This window comes from Coffea arabica, chromosome 8c (assembly GCF_036785885.1).
Source record: "Coffea arabica cultivar ET-39 chromosome 8c, Coffea Arabica ET-39 HiFi, whole genome shotgun sequence".
In the NCBI taxonomy this organism is placed as follows: domain Eukaryota; kingdom Viridiplantae; phylum Streptophyta; class Magnoliopsida; order Gentianales; family Rubiaceae; genus Coffea; species Coffea arabica.
In genome coordinates, this window is record NC_092325.1 from 301954 (window position 1) to 321999 (window position 20046).

The 20046-nt window shown below is 35.6% G+C and overlaps 3 protein-coding genes across 5 annotated transcripts; 1 reads left to right on the forward strand and 2 right to left on the reverse strand.

The window, feature by feature from the left end:
• Positions 1–317: 317 nt before the first annotated feature.
• LOC113707038 (probable polygalacturonase At3g15720) lies at positions 318–2822 on the reverse strand. The gene is made up of 9 exons (XM_072063816.1): positions 2799–2822; positions 2562–2684; positions 2222–2359; positions 1994–2140; positions 1349–1556; positions 1167–1248; positions 954–1062; positions 702–818; positions 318–599 (listed from the first exon to the last, which is right to left on the reverse strand). The coding sequence occupies exons 1-9, from the start codon at positions 2820–2822 to the stop codon at positions 318–320; spliced, it is 1230 nt and encodes a 409-aa protein (XP_071919917.1).
• A 6509-nt stretch (positions 2823–9331) lies between these two features.
• LOC113706571 (DEAD-box ATP-dependent RNA helicase 15) lies at positions 9332–15484 on the reverse strand. The gene is made up of 12 exons (XM_027228495.2): positions 15330–15484; positions 15029–15168; positions 13761–13861; positions 12456–12628; positions 12105–12336; positions 11884–12002; positions 11267–11323; positions 11004–11188; positions 10562–10706; positions 10391–10474; positions 10238–10301; positions 9332–10074 (listed from the first exon to the last, which is right to left on the reverse strand). The coding sequence occupies exons 2-12, from the start codon at positions 15142–15144 to the stop codon at positions 10064–10066; spliced, it is 1287 nt and encodes a 428-aa protein (XP_027084296.1). The 5' UTR covers positions 15145–15168; positions 15330–15484; the 3' UTR covers positions 9332–10063.
• A 2211-nt stretch (positions 15485–17695) lies between these two features.
• LOC113706586 (protein BUNDLE SHEATH DEFECTIVE 2, chloroplastic) lies at positions 17696–19921 on the forward strand. Of its 3 annotated transcripts, none has more exons than XR_011820642.1 (5): positions 17696–18213; positions 18314–18384; positions 18604–18738; positions 19148–19251; positions 19508–19921. XR_011820642.1 is itself a non-coding variant. In XM_027228511.2 (5 exons), the coding sequence occupies exons 1-4, from the start codon at positions 18030–18032 to the stop codon at positions 19246–19248; spliced, it is 435 nt and encodes a 144-aa protein (XP_027084312.1). In that variant the 5' UTR covers positions 17720–18029; the 3' UTR covers positions 19249–19251; positions 19508–19921. The 3 variants fall into 3 exon arrangements, 2 of the variants coding, with proteins under 2 accessions (XP_027084312.1, XP_027084311.1); XM_027228511.2 differs by having other exon boundaries at positions 17720–18213; positions 18660–18738; XM_027228510.2 differs by having other exon boundaries at positions 17730–18213; positions 18660–18738; positions 19148–19244.
• The last annotated feature ends 125 nt before the right edge of the window (positions 19922–20046 follow it).

Genomic DNA, 20046 nt, shown 5'->3' on the forward strand with positions numbered 1-20046 from the left:
GACTCAAAATAAAGTTTAGGGACTATTTTAACTTTTATAAAATAGTTAGAGGACTAAACTGGTGATTTGCTTAAGAAAAAGTAAAGAAAAGAAATATTCCAGTCAATATGATAAACTAGAAGCTCTAAGACATCCGAGACAAGGATTCAGTACAATTGTGCGATCCCCTCCAGTCGTTGTGCAGGTTTAAATTTTGTGTCTAAATAAATCATAAAGTTGTACTAAATATATGTCAAATATTTTATTCATATGCACCACAATAATATAATATAATTATACACCAAATAATACAAAATATTACAACCACCGGAATACTATCAGACCCAAACCGCACTAGCTTCTCTCCCCAAGACATCGTCATGAAGCTGCGTCAAGCAGGGAACAAGAGGTGAAGTTGAGGAGGACTCCCCATAGGCATTTTTACAGATGGCATATGTCTTTGCTCTTGGAATAGCAGAGGTTATGTTTATTTGTTGCATTTTGATGTCAGTGCATCCTTTGCTCTCACTGCAGAACAATTGAATTGCTTTCTCGCTCGAAGAAGATCCGTTCACTCCCTGGTAGGTTACGTGGCTCACTTGCACAGCTGATGGTGAAGGCTACAGAGATTGAGAGAATGGAGGTCCATGTCAAAAATGATTACACAGGTTCCTCCTTCAAGAAGGATGAGATTAGAAAACTTGAAAGAAAATATATTTTACCTTATCTTCACATTTAAATTCACCCTTGCAATAAAACTGGTCGATTATTATAGGGTTCTCCACGTCTTGAAGTGTGATATCCTCAAAGCTTATATTTCTGGCGTATCCAGAACCCCCCTATGTAACATTAAAAAAGGCCCTTAACCAAAATAGAAAGAGAGAGAATTCCATGAATGATGGGGGAAGGAGAGGGGGGGATGATGCTAAAGAGAAGCTGAAAGTAGTTCTCAGGTGACCCTGAGTGATCATTACCGGCCATGTCTTGATTCTTATACCATTCTGTGTTCCCTGGAAGTTGCATTTTGTTACATTTACTTGCTCCACCGTTGCATATGACCCATTCGCCCCCAAGCTCCCAACACTACAAAATTTGCCCCCCAAAAAGACACAGTTAGTTACCTTGTTGCTGAATCCATTAATAGTAGTTACTCGAAAAATTGGAGATATTAGATGATGATTTTCCACCTTATTCCGTGTCCAGGTCCGCATGAAACGTTCGTCATTTGTATGTCAGAACTGCCACTATTTATCGCAACACAGTCATCCCCTGTGCTTGTCATCAAGTAATATATTAGTGAGGAAAAGAAGGGATTCATGACTCATGAGATAAAAAGGAAACATGGAAAATAATATTTAAGCTACATTACCAGTTTGAATAATGGAGTCGGAAATTAAAACATGAGTGGATTCAGATACATCAATTCCATCAGTATTTGGACTGTTTTCAGGTGCAAGAATGTTGAGTCCAGATATAGATACGCCATTACACTTATTGATGCTTATATGGCTTTTGGGACTGTTGACATGATGAAGTCCCCTCAACTGAAGGCCGTCACATTTGTGGATGTGTAGAGCCTGCAAGACTCAAATAGCCTATCCTTAACAATTTATTCTCTGATCAATTCTACCTTAAATTTGACCCCATTTTTCTGTTTTGTAAAGGGTCCATCGGCAACATTCTTTTATTCAAGATACGAACATGAATTTTTCGAGTTCTCTAAGGTTATCTGAGACTAATACAATTTTCACGTGCGAAAGTAAGGATTGTCAATAATGGTCGTCATCTTATAAAATGGAATGCAATGATAAGTTTTAATTCCAAGGCATCTCACTCTCACCTTTGGTCGATTGCATCCTTGGTCGTTCTCCTGAAAAAAGTGTGAGATCTTTTGTCAACGTTGTTTAGAAAGAACTTAATACTAATGCTGATTCTTCCTCTTATGTTGGATATATATGGTGCATCAATGAAAAGGATTGGTGAAACATACATTCTTGAGGATGCCAAGGCTAACATTTTTCCACCAGGGTGAACCCCGCCCATCAATCACCCCCGAACCTTCCAGGACCAGACCAGGTATGTCTGAAAAGTGAAGCCAACTATTTGATACGCAGCCTTTCCACGCATCAGTTTCATTGGGTGCCACAATTTTTCCCAAAACCTGGCCAAAAGAAGCGTTAAAGGATTACTAATAAACATGACAACTTCACATAAATGCTTGAGCCATTAACTTTTCTCGTACCTGAAAATGTACATTGGAAGAGTAGCAGGGGCCTTCAAAATTCACTGGGCTCAGTAGGAATGTCCTTCCTGCTGGAACTATGACGCTACTTGAACCTCCACCATTTGAACAAGCAGCTTCCCAAGCTTGTGAAAAAGCCTGACATAATGTTCAGATCAAACAATTTAAGCAAACATTTAGTTACAAATATGAGTCTAGATTCATGCCCCATGAACAAATGTCGATAAAATTTGGCATAGCTTTTAACAAACGTTGTATGAATCTAAATAGTAATGGTGTAAACTTTTGAGAACACCAAGGAAACAAAAAAGGGAAAGAGAAAAGAAGTCTTAATCACTACCTCAGTGTCATCATGTATTCCATCTCCAATGGCACCAAATCCGGTAACATTAAAAACAGCAGCCAGGCCACCATCTAGATACGATGCAGCTATACAAACTATCAAGGATATGATTTGTAGACCCTGCAAAAGTCCCAAGTAACAAATTTCTGTAAATATTCTAACAAAATGAGAAGATTAATGGATGTATTCCATGTCTTCTTACCATGCTGTGCGTGCAGGTGGAAAGTAACAGACAAACTCTGTGGTATTACGGTCCATCTCCTAGCTTGTATTTATAGCAAGAAACTTGAGGAAAAACCTGATGGATTCATTTGCTTAGTAAGTATTCCTTAAATGATGAAATCTCTTGCATTATTTTGTAATATTTTAGCAGGCCATTTTTGCATAAAGAAAGAACACATATAGTAGCAAGAATTAAGAAATATGATATGCTAGTGCGATAGTTGAAGAAGTTTCAGTTTTCAGTCAGGTCTTTTCACCAGAATATAGCTCTCGCATATCAATCATTCCTTCATAGGAAGGCAATAATGGGTATTTTCATGACCCATTAACAGACATTAACTTGAACAACGGTTTCTAATCGACAAAATAGTAAAACAGGAGTTATCCTTCTTTTGTATTGCCCAAAACAAAAAAGTTGCAAAAAGCTTAGCATATCCACAAAGTTATTGCTTGGTCATGTTTCTACGTGGGGAAGGGGGGAAGTGAGTAGGGATTAACGGAAACTATTCTGAAAATAAGACAATTAGTATTTACGAAATAATTAAGTTTCATAACAAATGACATTAATCTTTAGCATTGTATGTCATCTGAAAATTTGCTTTAAGTATAAACATTCTTTTGGTATGAAGAAATAAGAAAAGATAAATTAGAATCCAGCTCTTATAGACAACTTTGTCCGCAAAAAATCTCTTTTTGATACTTTTTTTTTTAGAAAAAGTCATAGCATCTACAAATTAAAAAATTTAGAAAATAGCTTTGGGTTATAATTGGTCTTTAATTAGATAAGAATCCAGGTCTTTTAGATACTTTATCCACAAAAAATCTCTTTTAGACACTTAATCTAAAAGAGTCATAGCATCTACAAAATGAAAAATGTAGAAAATAGCATTGGTTATAATTACTATTTAAATAAATAATTAAAATTCTTTATAAATGAATCAAATGTTTAGGATCCCCCAATTCCTCATGAATCAAATTAAATTCTTTACAATTTTGAAATGTCCAATCAGAATATATCAACTGCTTCGCTGCTGATTCAATTCTCTAGCCCATGTTTTGGCATCCACTGTATCTCTTAGTTAGGGGAAAACTACTAGTATTGGGTAGCTTACTATGTTTACAATATTCTATGAGAAAAAAAAGGATATACGGACAATAATATGTTTAGAGAGAACAAATTTTGTACATCGAAATAGTGCACCCAAGTTTTGACATCGAATGTATCAAGAAATTCATTTGTATCGACCTATTGCATTTCCTCAAAAGGGAAAAAAAAAAAAAGACAGTGCAATTTATGTTATGAAATTTTCCTTGTTTATTAAATAAAAGTTGAGTCAACGGTGCCCATTTAAGAGGGGCGATATTAGTTTTTTTTTGTTTGTGTTGAAAAAAATAATTAATTTTGGGAACTTATCTAAATGTAGGAGTTCAATAATTATCATCATATTTGTTCTAATAAATTAGGTGTAATTTAAGTGTATTGGACACCCGTCAACAAAAAGTTGATTAAATAAATAGAGAGAACTTGGCCCATGGTGACGTCTTCTTAATAGAAAAAAAAGAATGCGATGCATGGAAATCCCCGAATTCAGAAAGGCTCAAATAAAGGTGGATCATCCCCCTTTAAAGCACAAGGCTTCAAAAGGTATATCAGCAATATCGCCAATATCAGCACAAGGCAATGTATGGAAAGGTAAATAAAAGAGTGTAGCATTTTTTTCGAACTTCTATTCTTTCCTACAGAAGGAAATAATTCTTTTCCTTCCCCTTGAATGAATGCGTCAAACCAAAGTGATTAGTTCAACTTACACAACGTTAAGACTTGTTAGTAGTAATGCATTCTCCCAATTTGAATACAAAAATAAAAACTATAAGTGGCAAAATTGATATATGGTTGATAAATGGTTTTAGTTCAATGGATAGTGGATCAAATTGATCAAATTCAATTAAAACCATTTAATAAATGGATCTAAATGGATGCCATGTAAATGGATATATAGTGTAAAACCGTGATCCATCCATTTATCCATCGACTCTCCTAAGTCCTAAATTTAAGATCCAAATGTTTTTTTGCAATAAAATACAGATCCTCAAAATTCTGTCGTTAAATCACCTAAAAACTTTTTGGTAATAACAAATGCTTGTACTACGACTCTATTTCAGTTCTTCATAAAGCAACTTTAAATTAGTTTAGTTCCAAGAAAATCTAACTACTGTGATCAATTTAACCTTTCATCATTACTTTAAGTATCATTTCGTAAAGTAATGAATAATTATGAACTCGACTACATTATTATAACTTTTGGGTGAATTGAATACAGCTTTATAGTGGAAAAAAGTTCACGTTTCCAATTTTTTGCTCTCCTATTCAAGAGGGATGCTTTGAATAAAAGTCGAGTTCTAATAAGAGGTCTTATGTTATTTGACAAGTAAAATATTTTCATCACATGAGCATGTAGTACCTAAAAATGTATGAAACTCCTTATTAGGCCATTGATATTCAAGCTACATTATATTTACTTAGTAAATTAGGTGTCTTTTTTTTGGAGGGTTGGATTGGGTGATAAAGGAAGAGAAATTGTAAGTATGAGTTTTTGGATTCAAAACCTTCCACTTATTAAAAAAAAGAAGAAGAAGGTGCCATTTACGTATCTTAACCAGTGTTGCGAGGACACTCATTAGAAAAATCCTTTTTGTAAATAAAAGAATAAAAAAATTACTTTGACACTGCATTATGCATTCTTGCTTTTTCTTTACTTAAGAATGTAAATGTTTGCAGTCATTACATGAGAGTTTAATTAAAAAAACAAGAGTAGAGACTAAAATATAATTTTGAAAAGGATGGAAGAACTCTAGGAACGAGAAGCCACTAAAATGCAATTAATGTTATTAGCAACTTGGCACATGAAGAAGTTATGAAGGAAAGAATAGATGTTCCCACAAGGTTCTATCCCACTTTTTTATAAATATTTGCAATCACTATGTGTGTTTTCTACTTTTTAAATTAAGTGGATGTATATAGATGACATGGATAATCCATTTAAATCCACCAACATAATTAGATTTAGATGATTATCTATTTAAAATCATTAAATTCATATGTATCATCCAAATCCATTTAAGGTTGGTTTATATGGATGGATTAGTGGATATGAATCCATTTTGCTACTTCTACCAAAAAGCTAAAAGACTTTTGGCCTGCTTGACAAGAAAACTCACTCAGTCCTAGTCTAAAGGCCGAAAGATGTGTCAGCTATGACCATGCCAACAGCATAGGAATTTGTTGTGAATTATAACTCAAGGGCCTTATAGAAATTTTAACAAAAAGTATAGCCTTTTGGGTTTAGAATGTTACTTAAATAGTGAAAATAGGGGAGGTATGCATAATTTTTAAAACTTGAAGGGTGCTTTTTGCAAATTATCAAAAACCTCAGGGGAGTGCATGTGAAATTAACCCCGAAGACTTTTGGCCAGAAAACTCACTCAGTCCTAGTCTAAAGGCCGAAAGATGTGTCAGCTATGACCATGCCAACAGTATAGGAATTTGTTGTGAATTATAACTTAAGGGCATTATAAAAATTTTGACAAAAAGTATAGTCTTTTCGGTTTAGAATGTTACTTAAATAGTGAAAATAAGGGAGGTGTGAAAATAAGGGCCAAATGCAGGTGATTATCCCGGCACCCGCTTAACTTCAATTCCCTTACCAGTGATATAATTGGTGATTACAAGGAATGGATCAGTCACTTTTGTGTATTATGTTGATTGATTTCAGGAAAAGGGAAGCCAAATGATGGATAAGGCAAGCAATGCGGCTCAATCTGCTAAGGAATCCATGCAGGAGGTTCTTCCTTACTTTTCTGATTATTATTTTTTTACCATACCAGTTTACTATATATTCTCACAACACATACATGCAATATATTTCTTGTTTTCCTTTTTTTTTTAAGAAAAAAAAAACAAAAACAAAAAAGAAGGAAGCTTATTACTTGGGGTTATGATAAAATTGTCTGGGGTGTGTTGTATGCATGCAGGCAGGGCAGCAGGCGAAGGCCAAGGTACAGGGAGCAGCCGATGCTGTTAAAAATGCGACGGGGATGAACAAATGAAGAGGGTGCCTGATTTCTAAAATGACAAAATAATATATTGCAGACTTTCCACTTTGTTTGTCAAGAGTATTGATTGGTAGCATTGCACTCAGTGCCACTTTTCCGGTGGCAATTCAGTGTCACTTCTATATTTATGCTAAGTGTCCTATTTATTTAATTTGTCATATGTTGTTTATTTAAATTTCTTCTACCATCACGTAAATATAGTGAGATTGGCACTGGATTTAATATAATTGATACAAGATTAATGAAGTCAAGGGGTGGTCGCCCATTCTTTCTAAGGAAAAATAGAGCGCTTCCCTAATTTCACCCGATCCACTCTTTTATTTTATCAATCGTCACTTAACTATGATTATAACCAACAATCTAAACAAAATTGGTAACAGGGCCTCTAGCAATAAATGGTGGGAATTTGTGTGTGTGTGTGTGTGTTTTTTTTTTTCTGTTTTTGTTTAAACATTGCTTGTAATTTCTGTTTTACAACCCCCAAAAATATGTGACACATTTGTTGACATACAAGTATTGTGTTTCATGGGCGAAGCCACAGCCAGCCATTGCACCCCCTCAATTTTTTTGAAACTACATACCCTAATAGCCTATAAAAATAAATAAAATTTTTTAGTTGCTCCTTTTTTGTCCTCCCTGAATTTTAATAGTATTTCCTCTAGCCCCACATATGCCCCCCAAATGTGTTGATAATTTTTAATTTGTCCCCACCACTTTTACAATGAAACATTGAAATAAAATAACTAAATGATGCTATTTTCATTTTCTTTCCAACAAATTTAATGTAATTCAATAAACATTAAACTTTTCTTAGATGTTATACCATATGAACTACAATAAAATCAAACATTCATTTTGTAGTGTAAAATGTACACATTATGCCCCTAGCACTTGCACATAAATTTAATTATTACGCCCTTATATACAACTTTTACCGTAATTTTAAGTATCATGTAATGTTACACCATTATATGACCTCATCATTATTACAAATAGACACAAGCCGCAGATTTTTTTTTTAAAATTTTTAATATTGAATAAATTAGTATACATATAATAGACATTTAATTGTAGCCAAAGCTTAGAAGATATTGGAAGCTTATGTTGATATTATTGTACTCCTTGAATAAAGATTCTAGCCTCGCCACTGTTATGATACATTCCTCCGTTTTAGTACATTTATTGCACTTTACACAAATAGAAATCCCCACAATTTTGCAATATTTAATATCCCAATATCACTCACTACGTCTCAAAGCACTAGGTTATGTCGAGGCAATTGCCTAACATTCTATTGTAACCATGGTTCGCCGTTGCAGATCGCTGTCGCATTACGGTTGTTCCACATCCATCGCGGCATATCAGTTGAATATCGGGTGATATGCATATTATAACATATAAAAATTTTCAAAAATTTTAAAAGAATTATTAAAAAATATAGAATTTCATTAAAAAAATGTACATAATTCATTAATTTTAATTTATTGCGATTACATAAAATACTTCATTTTAATATTTTAATTTTAATATGTACATTGCAATAACTAATACGTATGAAGTATACCATAAAATATTTTAATTTTAATTTATTTAGTGAAAAATGAAGAATATTTATTTAGTGAAAATGGTTTTTTTTTTAAATTATACTAGGACTTAAAAGGATTTCAGCCTTTTTATAAAATTATTTTATTTTGAAAAAGATAAGAAGTAGCTGCATAGTAACCACGATTAAACCAACATAGTAGAGAATATGGCTGGTAGCTCATCGTCTTCTTAAGTGGACTTCGACTCTACCTGCCACAGTTCTACTGAAGCAAAACTTTGGCCAAAAACCTTGTGATTCTTTTGGTGAAAAAAATGATTTTATCTTCAAAATTCACGAAAAAAGACTCACATCTTAACTAGAAAATGAAAAAAGCTTAAGAGAAAGCCCTAAACTTCAATATACTTAAAAATCAAAACATTCCATAAACTTCTATATTGCTTATCGGATCGTCACGAATCGTCCCGTTTCGACTGATTTCTTATCTCACTGAATTGACTTAGCTAGCTAATATCAGCCGAGTCAACTACAATCATCTTAAAGACAAGTCATTCATTGATTCGAATATCGATTTCGTACCAACAAGCACTATTCCAATTATATACCAACAAGCACTATTCCAATTATATATCGTCCAAGTCATCTCGGCAAACCATGATTGTAACAGCGCATACAGCTACTTATAAAATTTTTGACCAAAAGTAGAAAATAAAAAATAGCATACCGTCCCCCTATTTATCCCCGTGGACAATTAACACTTTCTTCTTTTTCTTTTTCCTTGTTTTAAAGGCGGTTAGGGATAGACAACACTTGTACGATTGTAACCACAAAGAGGGGTCCAATGGACAAGAATCGTATTGGAACAAATGACCACCAAGACAAGCCAGGATGTCAAAAGCGTTTTAATTGCTCCTCTTAAACGAAAATTTTTAGACCACCAAAAACATTGCATAGATATCACTCATTTTGGTAGCCATGGTTACCCTTTCCAACAATCACAGCAACATTCCCCATTGAAAGCATTAACAGGAACAGCATCCTTTCCCCTGGTCACAAACTACCCCTGAATTTGCAGTTGCGGCCATCCACCCAGCGTCGATAGCACAGCAATCCAAATCATGGGATTAAAAAGCATTAAATGAGACATCGCTGTAGACTGCAAGCCCCGCTAACCGAATCCAACATTCTTTCCATTCCATCCGAATCCCAATCCGAGCTTCAGAAGTCATCATGCTAACCCACTTGAGCATCGTTTGTAACAGGAACTGCAGGGCTTTACATGATTCACCTCTCCGAAGCTCAAAATTAACCAAATAAAGCTAATATTACGCTGTCCGACTACTACGTAAAAAAAAAAAACAAAAACAAAAGTTTAAAGGATTATCTAGGGACAACTGGAGAATAATATCTAGCAAGTCGTATTGTAACACATTTTTAAATCCTCTCTAAGCTGCCAAACCATATAAGTCTAAATAAGATACAAGAATCTCAGTAGCAAGGTGCAAACAATAGAACAGTTCTCTAGCAATCAACTCAGTCGAATTCTCAAAGTGATGCGAACAAAAGTTCAGTAACTTGGACATCATTTCCAATTTTGCCACATAAGAACTCCGTCACGTCATCACGAGGGCACTGCATAGCAAGATTTTTTAGAACAAGTCAAGGACGGCGCAGAAACAAGGCTATCCACTTATCCACAAAAATGGAAAGCTATAAGATTATTAAACCCTAGCACTAAGAAAATAAAAACCTACTAGAAGAACTGAAATAAGTAGGAAAAGGTAAGAGAACGCACTATATGTAGAAGTATCAATCTGCTCAGGAAGCTCCTTTATATCCACTTCAAACCTCTCCTGAACCTACAGACCATGAAATCTAAGGATCAGATTAAAACAAAAAAAAACAGAGATTAAAACAATGGGAAAAATGTGTACTTGTAAATTTAAACCTGATTGAGGACATCAGAATCAGATGCTGATGAAACAAACGTAATGGCAAGACCTTTTGTGCCAAATCTACCAGCTCTACCAACCTGCACATATTCAAAGTGGAAAGAACTTCAGTTCTAACCCTCCTGCTTTGAAATGAGCAGTACTAATTGTGATAAAACTACACCCACCCTGTGCAAATAAGTGTCTGCAGAATCTGGCATGTCATAGTTAATGACAATGTTAACCCTCTCAATGTCAATTCCCCTACCAACCAAATCTGTTGCCACAAGAATCCTCTTATGCCCCTCCTTGAAACCCTTGTAGCGTGTCAACCTACAAGAGATACCAGTGTCATGAGTTCAATATACACCACAACCCCTTTTGGATCAAAGAGGAGGCCAGTTCCATTTACTGGTTCTTAAAAATGCCTAGCCATTTTTAGCAACTATGCAATAAATGTTCTGCAAAACCTATATACAGAATAATTCACAAAGCAAGTCAATCCAGCTTTTAATAGAAATATGCCTCCAGCTATTGTTCTCATATTTTTTTTTAAATCCAGAGCATCTGATCCGAAAGATTAAACCAATAGCATGTAAGTCAAGCTAGAAAAAAAATAGCAACACCAACCTTTCTTCCTGGGACATGCCCGAATGAATGCAGATAGATGGGAAATTACATTCCACAAGCAATTTGTTCAGCTCAGCAGCTCGGTTCACGCTTTTGACAAATATGACAACTTGGTTAAAGTCCAACGCATCAAGCAGGTCATTCAACTTCCGGTTTTTCTCGAGTTCACTCAACTTGATGTAATGCTGCCAATAGATATCATCATGTTAAAGAAGAGTTTCATACCAAGAGACGCACACTAATGACTAAGTTGATACACACACCTGTACAAGACCATGAAGGGTCAACTTGGCTTCGTCGTCCACATAGATTTCCATCGGCTGAAAGGAACAAATGTCACAGTAAAGCATATTAGGAGCCTTCTTGAAGGCTAATGGAATCCAGTACGTAATGAATGATGGATGAGTATCCCCTGAATTGATGTTCTTGTCCGTCATCGCCTCCTTGGAGATACTTTTATCAATCATACCAACTAGAAGTCACTGTCCCTTGACACGTAACTATGCAACTACAAAACTCTCCAGAGAAGCAACATTCCCACCCAAACCTCCTCCCCTTCTCCTGTACTAGAATTAACGAAAAGCTACCCCAGCCCAAATTTAAAAAAATATAAAATTTAATGACACGAAGGAAAAGCATACAACCCAACTGGAAAAGGATGGCTCCTAACTTATACTCCTTTGGACCTCAAAGAACCTATGGCATTTGCAACCCGCCCACTCATACCAAGGTAGTATCTGCAGTAGAGGATTGACAAACACAATACACATGGTAAAGTATACAGTGCTTCAAATACTGCATTCTTGACTAGCTTGCAGAAAGCTCGAATAATGAAAAAGGAGACGTCAAAATTCAAGTAGAGCTGGCCACAGGACATTACATCTTGCATAAACTTCTTGCAAACTGGGCGGATCTCCTTGCTGAGTGTTGCTGAGAACATCATAACTTGCTTGTCATGAGGAGTCATCTTGAAAATTTCCTGCACATCTCTCCTCATGTCTGAAAAACAAAAATACATTTGTATAGTAAGAAAAATGACTACGAAACAAGTTATCATACACGAGTCTGAAGTTTAGCTAAAATGAAAAATCCAAAACTTACCCAGAGACTCGAGCATCTTATCACATTCATCCAATATGAAATGCCGGACATTCTTCAAAGAGAGATCCCTATCTCTTGCCAACGCCAGAATCCTTCCAGGTGTTCCAACCACAATATGAGGACATTCATTCTTTAGAAGATCCTTGTGGATTTTGATATTGACTCCACCATAGAAAACGGCAACCTTTATATCAGGGAGATAAGTGCTGAACCGCTCAAACTCGTGGCAGATCTGCCAGCATTTGAAATATCAGATGGGTAAATGGATATACTATTCCACATTAAATAGGTAAAAGCGTAGCAATTGTGACAATTATGACATTCAGGAAAATTCTTCCTTAAATAACAAACCTGATAGGCCAACTCTCTGGTATGGCATAATACAAGCGCAGCAACTTGACCTGCAACAGGCTCAATTTGTTGCAATGTTGAGAGAACAAAGACAGCAGTTTTTCCCATGCCAGACTTTGCTTGGCAAATAACATCCATGCCCAAGGTAGCTTGTGGAATACACTCATGTTGAACTGATGAAGAACCAAAGAAATTGGAGCCAAGGAAGCCTCAGTTTCAATTTAAAAAGTTTACCATTCTACTTCTCCAAAACAGGAGTGGTACTAGTGATTTACCTGAGAAAAACAAAGTCAATAGTCTGTTAGACACAGCTTAAAAGTGGATGGATGAAGCCAAATCAGATAAGCCATTATTGAAAAGCAAAAACCGGATACACGTAAGATAACCTCAGATAGACACACAAAGGGAGTTTTATCACTTGTAGGAACTAGCTAAACTCAAAAATGGCAACAAAGATTTTTCTGACTAGCCAGAAAAAGGTAAACCATAAAGCCTTGAATCAAGGGGCCAGGAAATAGACACTACTCATCATAATAAACGTGTTTTAAATCAATAGGCCATAGTTATATGCTCTTGCTTGTAGACCTTTGCAGGCGCTTCCACTGCCAGGAGGACAAGAAAAGCCACATGTAAACCAAGGACACACAAGCATAGATATTCCACTCACTCGAGAGGATGTGAAAAAACCCAAATTCCAAAGACATGGGCTTTTGACTTCAGACCATCAATCAACAAATATCTATAAAGAAAATCTTCCGCAGCTACCACAAGAAGATGCATTTTGCAACCATAAAAGCCCCATTAGCTAAGCAAGCTTGTGAATACTTAGTAGCAGCAACTTCTTCCATGTCCGCTTGTTACTTAATTCTGCACAGCTCCCAGCGCAGAAAGGAAAGGCCAGCACATAAAAAATAATTTCAATTTTCCCTCATCATCCTTCATGTTTCCAAAAAATATCTTCACAAAGTTAAATTACTTGGCGCATCTCATGAGGCATAGTTAAGCACTGATTTGAACTGTCAGACCTCAATTAGATAATACGAACACTGGGCTGTAACTTCATACTTGTTCACGGCCAGACAAGAAGAACCAAGGTTCACTGCCATGAAAGGTATCAAACCTTAATATGGCCTCCTTATTGTCTGTTTACATACAATCCTAAGAATATGACATCTCTTTATTTATTTAAGAGGGAGACAGACTTGACACTAGCAAGAGCACAAAAGTCAACCATGGAGACAACGAATCTCTGCATTATGAGGATGTAGAAGATCCCAAACACCCAAAGAGATGGTTGTAACTTGCCTTCGGAAGGATGCTCAAACCCAGAATCCACAATAGCACGCAGAAGCTCTGGTTTCAGTAGGAAGTCCCGGAATCCGGAGCTGTGGATACCTACATAGCCTCTGCAGTAAGAAATTTTAACAACTTGGTAAGACACAAATTTTTACACGTGCAAAACATGCAAAAGCTTGGAGAGAGCTACATAAACATGTTATTCCAATATAAATGACAGGCATGGTCTACAAATCCAACACTTGTTGCAAATGACTGCAAACATACCATCACCAATCTTAGATTATGATCATAAACACACAAACTTCATAATTACAACAGAAACAGCAGAACACGCAGCAAACAAAATTGGTTCTATCTAACTAATATGTGATAAAGATCAAGCTTTATCCAGAATACAGGCCAAAGATAAACATCCCATTTCATGGTCCAAGCAAATTAGATACTTCACAATATGTCAAAAACATATCACTCAAACTTCAGCTGCTTCCAATAAAGGCCATCTCAAAGACAAGGACCACAAAATCTGAAGCTTAATAGCACTTCATTTTGTGATCCTAGAAAAATTCAATACTTCACAAAATGTCAAAAAAAGTAACTTCAACTATACGGATTGTTGAATAAACCAAAAGAAAGCAGCAACAACCAAAAGATCCATCTTTTATTGAATTCAGTACCCTCCACCAAGTAAGCTCAATTGCACAGGGGGAGGAAAAGATGAACAGGATGAGTCAATAAAATTACCATTCTTCTGTGTCTCCCTACATTTACCCGTGAAGTAAAAACAAAGACAGCCTTCGACACCAGGACGAAAAACATTTTACTAGATCAGGGCAGGTACAAAGTCAACAAAAAACCTAAAGCTATAGGTTATTTGTCAGCCAAACGTGTGACTAACCAAAAACTACAAATCATGAAACTTGTGAACAGAAGAGCTACTGCTCTCCTTTGTTTTTGGTGGTGGTTTTTTTTTTTGTTTTTTTGTTGTTGTTAGGGGGGGGGGGGGGATAGTCAGCAAGGATCCATAACTCTTGCCAAGTCAAGCCTAACAAAACCTTGAACTAACCTAGAAAAACAAACACAAATCCACAAGAATATTTATCGATTTGTGACCAAAACAAAATACCCAAACACAAGCAACGAAAAAACGGAAAACTCAAAACTGATATTGGCAAATCGAGACATCTACGGCTACAAAACTCAAATTAAATTTTGTAGCGGATAAAACTACACAAATCTAGTTCTAACAGGTTGAGATTTGAGGTAAACGAACTGACTTTTTAACGGACTCGCCGTTGACTTTGGCGGAGACGGAGTCGGGGGCTTTTTCATCATCTTCCTCATAGTCGAGAAGCTCCTCCTCGTAAGCATCGTTCTCCTTTGTCTCTCCCATTATTTTGAGGCTGCTCTTTTTTAGCTGCAGACACAAAAAATTCCGGAAAAAGGAACTCAGATCGCATCTAAAAAATTCGATTTTAAAATCATAATCGAGCACTTTTATGAGATTAATTCGCAAGCTGCCGGAGATATCCTACGAAATTCTAGGCTTTTTGAAGGAGGTGAAGATTTGTTGTTTACCTCGGTTGAATCTGTGGAGAGTTGAGCTTGATTTTGGGGAAGTTAGGGTTAGGGTTTAGGAGCGTCTGCAGAGAAAACTGTTAGGGGGCAAAATGAAAAAAAAAATACAAAAAGGGAAAAGATAAAGAGGCTGTGAGGGAGAGAGAGAGTGATAGGGTTTTCCAACGGAGGCGTGACGGTGTTTAAATAGGAGATTGGTGAGTTTGGAGACTCGTATTTCTGGACGATTTTATCCTCCGTAGTTCTTAACAATTACGACACTGTCGCTTTGTTGTGGTAGCCTGGTGGGGATGCTACAAGATATTTACCTGAATTTCGTGGGAAGAAATAAATGGAAATAAAAATTTTTTTGTTTATTTCATATATATTTTATGAGGTTCATTGCCAAAAAAAAAAAAAAAAGGAAAAAGAGGTGTTAATTTGGATGTAATAATAATTGGAATCTTTTTGTTTTTGTCCTGTGAGATGGATTTTGTAAATTTCTTTTATGGATTTTCACACAAGCCAAGGTGAAATTTGAAAGTTGAGTTTGTCGTTGCTAGTATAATTGACTAAAAAAGAAAAGAAAAGTTGCTAAGTTTTAGAGCTATAATAAGGAACCAGTTATAATTAAGATGAGATAACATAATACTCTGTGTAGTTGGCATTTCTTTCTTCATTTTAGTAACTTGTATTGCATTTGCGTCCTTTTTTTCCCCTTGCACGATGGCAAGTGAGAATATGAAATCAAATTTAATAAAATGGATCATGTTTGATAATCTAGTTCAACACTTAAACTTAATATGTTCAGATCTTAACATATTCAAACGCATTTGATAACCAAAACTATAATATCTGAATTCATTAAGTAACATTGAATTTTCTAAATAAATTTTGCTCCAAAAATAAATTATAGGCTATTCATTGATCATTTAATGTAATATGCACTCAAATATATCAAATTTAGTATTTAACAATTCAGTAATTTAATGGGTTTAGATTTCAATTTTCATGTTTCAGTTTTATCAAACGCACCCCTAAAACTTGAAAGAAAGATAAAAGAGATACCACAAATTGAACTAAAAGAGGAAGAAATTTAAACAACTGAACAAGTGCCTTCATTGATTATATTTGGGTTAAATACTAAAAAAAACTCCTTGTAATTTGTCAAATGTTCAACTTAACTTCTTATAGTTCGAAAATCTACATTTTAGTATCTCGTGATTTTAACTAAATTGAAAATTGAACAAAAACTGTCTAAACTAACGATTTTATGTGAAATATGTGTTTGGATCTAGATTATATGAAATAAATACTGTAATATTTTTTTGTGATATGATGCATGTGAAATAAAAAAATAATTAAAAATATAAAAAGATGGGTTGAAAAATGTGTTTATGATGCAAACGAAAAATTATGTGAAATAATTCACCTATACAAATGCTGTTATAAATAATATGATTAAATATTAAAAAGTCCTTTGTAACTTGCCGATGTTCTAACTTATAGTTTCCCTTCGTTTGAAAACCTTCTTTTCTATTAACTACTGAGCCAAAGCTCAGTGACCCTAAAAAAGGGTAGGTCGAAGGTTCAAATCTCACGTATAGTGAAAAAAATTCAAAAATAGCGCCAGAGCACCCCTTTAATTTAGTTGAATTAATATATTTGTTAGCTCCTTATACAGTCTCTCCAGACTCTCTTTCTCAGTAGAATAGGACAATGTTGGTAAAAAAAATATAGTGGTTGTGTTTGGATTGCATTTTTCGTCATTTTTCATGGAAAAATTACTGTAGCGATTTGATATACGTGAGGGAAAAAGGTGATAGGGAAATGTGATCACGAAAAATGATAATGGGTTTGTTTGGATAGGGTATTATTTGAAATATTATTTGAAATAATTACTGTAGCACTTTTTGTGATGTGATGTATGTGAGATAAAAAAGTGGTTGGAAATATAAAAAGGTGGGTTAAAAAATATATTTATGATGCGAGCAAAATATTATTTGAAATAAATTTTATATCCAAATACTCCCAATATTTTCCGACGGAAACAAACAATCCAAGGCCGTCTACTCCCATATGTGCCGCCTTACTTTTAAGGGCATGTACGATCTGGAAGAAGAGTCGTAGTGGGTGGGACTCATCATTGGGTTGGAAAATCTTTTGCTCATAAATTTAAGGGCCTTCCTTGTCTTTTTCTGTCACGGTGTATCGCATTTGGAAAGCTGGCAATGGCTGTTCTCTTCAATCTCGGCCAGCTACCGCTGTTAGTATTACTATTCTGGGCGCTATTGTTGATGGGGTCCAGCATGTCGTGCTAGTTTAGGAAGAAAACTTCAAGAAACTTGGAATTTAGCATTCGAATGGGGTTTTGTCTTTCCCCTGCTTTCAATAGCTCGAACATTATATATAAATTGATAGGATTTGTATTATGTATTCGAGTCTTTCTCTTGTAAACATTCTATTCAGAAAGCAAAAAGATAATAGGAGAAAAAATATGTGAACATAAATAGTCTCGTACCCCCATTGTCACAGGATGAAGAAAATTTAATTTTGTCTGTTTAATTCACAGGGCTAGAATTGATTTTTCCTTTACCTTTTTGTTTTGTTCGTGACTTAGAAAAGGATAAAAAGAAGCGGAATTTCTGACTCATTTTTTATCAAAAAATATCTAGTCCTGATGGCTGATCCTTCCCTGCGCTACTGACATTTTAACTCCACATGGGGATGAGGTATGAATATAATCAAAATATCTGGAGTCCTGAATTTCCCTATTGCCATTGGAGGTTCATAACCACTGGGGAAGAAATATCAATCAGCCTCTCTTCCTCTTTCACCACGTCAATGGCTGCAACCCCCTGTTCTCCTCAACCAATTAGCTGCTTTACCTCCACACAGAAGCAAAGTTTGGTTTCCTCCCTGTTGTTTATGTTTGCAGAAAAGCTCACTTCTCAGCACTCTGGTCCTCCAATCCTTAACATGTGCTATCTCATCTTATGACTCAGGTTCTCGTACCAACAATTTATGCAGTCAGAAGATTCTCACAGGAGGCAAATTCTGCTTTCTGAAGGTTAAGGTCAGTGTTAGTTTTTTTACACAGCACCGCTCTTCTAAGTCTCAATAATGTCAACATCATGCAAAACCAGGCTTCAATTCTTGCTTTGTACCCATCACCGGCTATGCTTGTAAAAACCCTTCTTTTGTTTTCTTTCCTTATCTACCAGAACCATGCAAATTACACGACGCAGTAGCTAGCTGCAAGTACTGCTGCATGTTTTCTATCACCTGATTTCAGGACTTGATGTATGTTGCCCTTTTATCTGAGAGATACTTCTTCATCTGGATGCATAGGCTTCAGCCTCAAAGCGTTCAAGTGATGAACCACGAAGAAAACCAAATAGTCTATTATGTGCAGACTGTAATGGAAATGGTTAGTTTTTGTTGTTGAGGCCTTAAGAACTTTTCTATATTAGATAAGAACATTTTGAGTCTTCTGAGGGGAAATTTTTTTTTTTAGTTTTAGGAATGCCTGAGGTCAATAGTTCATACAAGTTCTCCTACTAGCACAGAAAATCCTGAATGCTGTAGCATATTAGCAATTCATACATTCCCAATTACATGTAAATATTTAAGCCAAGACAAATTAGATATATCTGAACGTATGGCAGCAGAGAGTTTTCAGTAGAAGAATTCCTGTTGATTTTCCAACGCGCAACTGTCAAAGATCATTGGTGAAATTTGCAAATTAATTTTGATAAAAGAACATAATTACCCAAAAAAAAAGGGGAGAAAAAACATAGCAACTCTCACCATTCAATTAGTTTAGTGTTGATTTTCAGGTGCAGTTCCCTGCTCCCAGTGCAAGGGTAATGGGGTGAACTCTGCTGATTATTTCAACGGGAAGTTTAAAGCTGGTGATTCTTGTTGGCTTTGCGGGTAACGAGTTATGTTTTCAGCAGTATCTGTGCCTCAGATCATAATGCCATCTTCCCTAACTTTGATGATTTGTTACAATCAAAAACGAATATGTAGTTGGATATGAAAATTTTGTTTCTATCAAATTCAAGAAGTATTTGTGTAGTGTAAAAAAAAAAAAAAAAAAGCAGGAAATGCATCTTTTGTAAGGTTGCGTTCACCTGTCCTCTCCTTTGAGACAAGTTATTGGTTGCATGCAGCCTGATGGTGCTTTTCTTGTGTAGGGGAAAGAAGAATATGCTATGTGGAAATTGCAATGGAGCTGGCTTCATTGGAGGCTTCATGACCTCGTCTGACACTTGAAATTGGAAGCTTACATCCAATATACAAGGGCACAATGCAAAATATGCTCACAGTTGCAATATATGCTGTCCTTGTCTGCTTGAACATGTTCTAGAATGCAAAGGAGAAGATTAAAGGGATAAATTCAGGTCATGTAATTATTTAGTGCAGGGATAGGTGGCTGGCTACTTTTCTTTATCAATTATCACAGAGTCATGTATGCCTGTGTTATGTTTTCAAGAAGAAGAAGAATTGAAGAACGTTCCGAAAGGGACCCTCGTACAAATGGTGATAATTCTCTTGTTCTGTCAAGAGTTTGAGAAAGTATATCTACGTAGTGTTAAGATTCTAATTCACTTGGGGGCATCGATTGTGTATTGTGCTTGCAAGCTTTTGCTTTCTTGACAGCAAATGTTTCAGGATCGAGAATCTATGGACGCTAAAACAATCTTTATTTAACTGCTAAAAATTCGAGAGCCTG

Excerpts from the sequence above, each read along its gene's own strand:
- LOC113706571 (XM_027228495.2), bottom strand. The coding sequence starts at position 15,144 with ATGGGAGAGACAAAGGAGAACGATGCTTACGAGGAGGAGCTTCTCGAC. Across the intron at positions 13,862-15,028 it reads AACGGCGAGTCCGTTAAAAA|AGGCTATGTAGGTATCCACA; the intron begins GTCAGTTCGTTT and ends TTCTTACTGCAG. Across the intron at positions 10,475-10,561 it reads CAGACACTTATTTGCACAGG|GTTGGTAGAGCTGGTAGATT; the intron begins GTGGGTGTAGTT and ends GAATATGTGCAG.
- LOC113707038 (XM_072063816.1), bottom strand. The coding sequence starts at position 2,822 with ATGGACCGTAATACCACAGAGTTT. Across the intron at positions 1,557-1,993 it reads GTTCACCCTGGTGGAAAAAT|GCTCTACACATCCACAAATG; the intron begins GTTAGCCTTGGC and ends TGAGTCTTGCAG. Across the intron at positions 1,063-1,166 it reads GGACCTGGACACGGAATAAG|TGTTGGGAGCTTGGGGGCGA; the intron begins GTGGAAAATCAT and ends CAAATTTTGTAG.
- LOC113706586 (XM_027228510.2), top strand. The coding sequence starts at position 18,030 with ATGGGGATGAGGTATGAATATAATCAAAATATCTGGAGTCCTGAATTT. Across the intron at positions 18,385-18,659 it reads TCTGCTTTCTGAAGGTTAAG|GCTTCAGCCTCAAAGCGTTC; the intron begins GTCAGTGTTAGT and ends CTGGATGCATAG. Across the intron at positions 18,739-19,147 it reads TGCAGACTGTAATGGAAATG|GTGCAGTTCCCTGCTCCCAG; the intron begins GTTAGTTTTTGT and ends GTTGATTTTCAG.